The sequence below is a fragment of the Sphaeroforma arctica genome (genome assembly GCF_001186125.1).
Source record: "Sphaeroforma arctica JP610 unplaced genomic scaffold supercont1.391, whole genome shotgun sequence".
In the NCBI taxonomy this organism is placed as follows: domain Eukaryota; class Ichthyosporea; order Ichthyophonida; genus Sphaeroforma; species Sphaeroforma arctica.
Genome location: NW_014040167.1, coordinates 68,236 through 69,484, shown reverse-complemented (window position 1 = coordinate 69,484; position 1,249 = coordinate 68,236). Strand labels below are relative to the sequence as shown.

At 44.0% G+C, this 1,249-nt stretch overlaps 1 protein-coding gene across 1 annotated transcript in view; it reads left to right on the top strand.

Annotated features, from left to right (window-relative positions):
* SARC_05847 (hypothetical protein) overlaps nucleotides 1–824 on the top strand; it is a gene marked incomplete at its 3' end in the record, with an annotated part of 3,220 nt that extends 2,396 nt beyond the window's left edge. The window contains exon 2 of the mRNA XM_014300285.1: nucleotides 125–824. Within this exon, the coding sequence (XP_014155760.1) occupies nucleotides 125–824 (700 nt within the window). The remainder of the gene's footprint in view (nucleotides 1–124) is intronic.
* Between the last annotated feature and the right edge of the window lie 425 nt (nucleotides 825–1,249).

Here is a 1,249-nt window from a genome sequence, read left to right as displayed (position 1 = left end):
TATATATATATATATATATCGACCTTTACCACAGAGCTCGCACTTGCTACACCAACAAAGACACAGGCACACACACACAACCACCTCAGTTCGCTCTCATAGTGGCCGAAAACTTTTTTAACAGCACGCCGCTGTTATTAGAAATCCAGGATCTATCGCAGCATAGTCTTACCTACCATGAGATAGCCTTCAACGCACCCGTGCGCAGTGCAAGCCACGACAGGTCGACTAAAAATAGCGACCAATCATATCGCGAGTCAATGGAGAGACACTCGGCCGCATTGGAAGGTCCGATGGGACATACTTCGAGTGCTCACACCAGCCCTCTCCGTCAATCAAAAGCAAGCCCGGATAAATCATGGAATGGCGGCCAATTGAAATCAGCTATGCATAAACCTTGGAACGGCAGGGATCACACACCGCCACACAGCAGAAGCGGCACTGCTCTCATACTAAACACGAATATGGACAGCAACGTGTATAAGCAAAGCTATAACGCGTGCGTGGCAGAAGCAGGCGACCTTCAATTGGTTGGGGAACAGGGCATACAGCAATGTACCAAGACTAAGGCCAAAAGCGCAGCCACCAGGCGTGTGCGGTACCGTATGTATGTGAACAATATGGTTTGGGGCAGTTTGGGACCGAATGCTGAGACCTCGGGTGCACCCTCGGAGAGAGACGAGGCTCTCGAGAGCTACAGAAAGCGGGGGAACCCAAAAGGGAAAGTCGCGGACGAAGATACTGTGTTGTGCACACTGTTAGGAGAGACGTCAGTATTAAGAGTGGTCTCTCTGAGCATCAAGCAACAGGCGAGCTTCATGTAATATGTGTCTGTGAGTGGATGCGGTCCGTTGTGGTGTTACTTCTGAGGAAGAACTAGACTGTGTCAGTGAGCGTGCACTGTAGAATCTCGGCATGACAAAATTAGGAATATGCATGTGAAGTGTTCTTGTCCGCATTTACAGCTACTTGATGCGGTTATGTATGTATAAATTCTTCTTCAGAAATTGTATATGTAATGATAACAATCAGTTCGAAACACAACCAGGTTTTGTACATGACGAGTTCATATATATATATATAAATGTGTGTGTGTGTGTGTGTATGTGTGTGTGTATGCATATATGCATTTAAGTATACAATTTATATTAATAAATATATATACGTGGTTTGTGTGTGTGCATGTATGTATATACATATATTTTTGTTATAATGTATCGATTTATATATATATATATATATATATAAG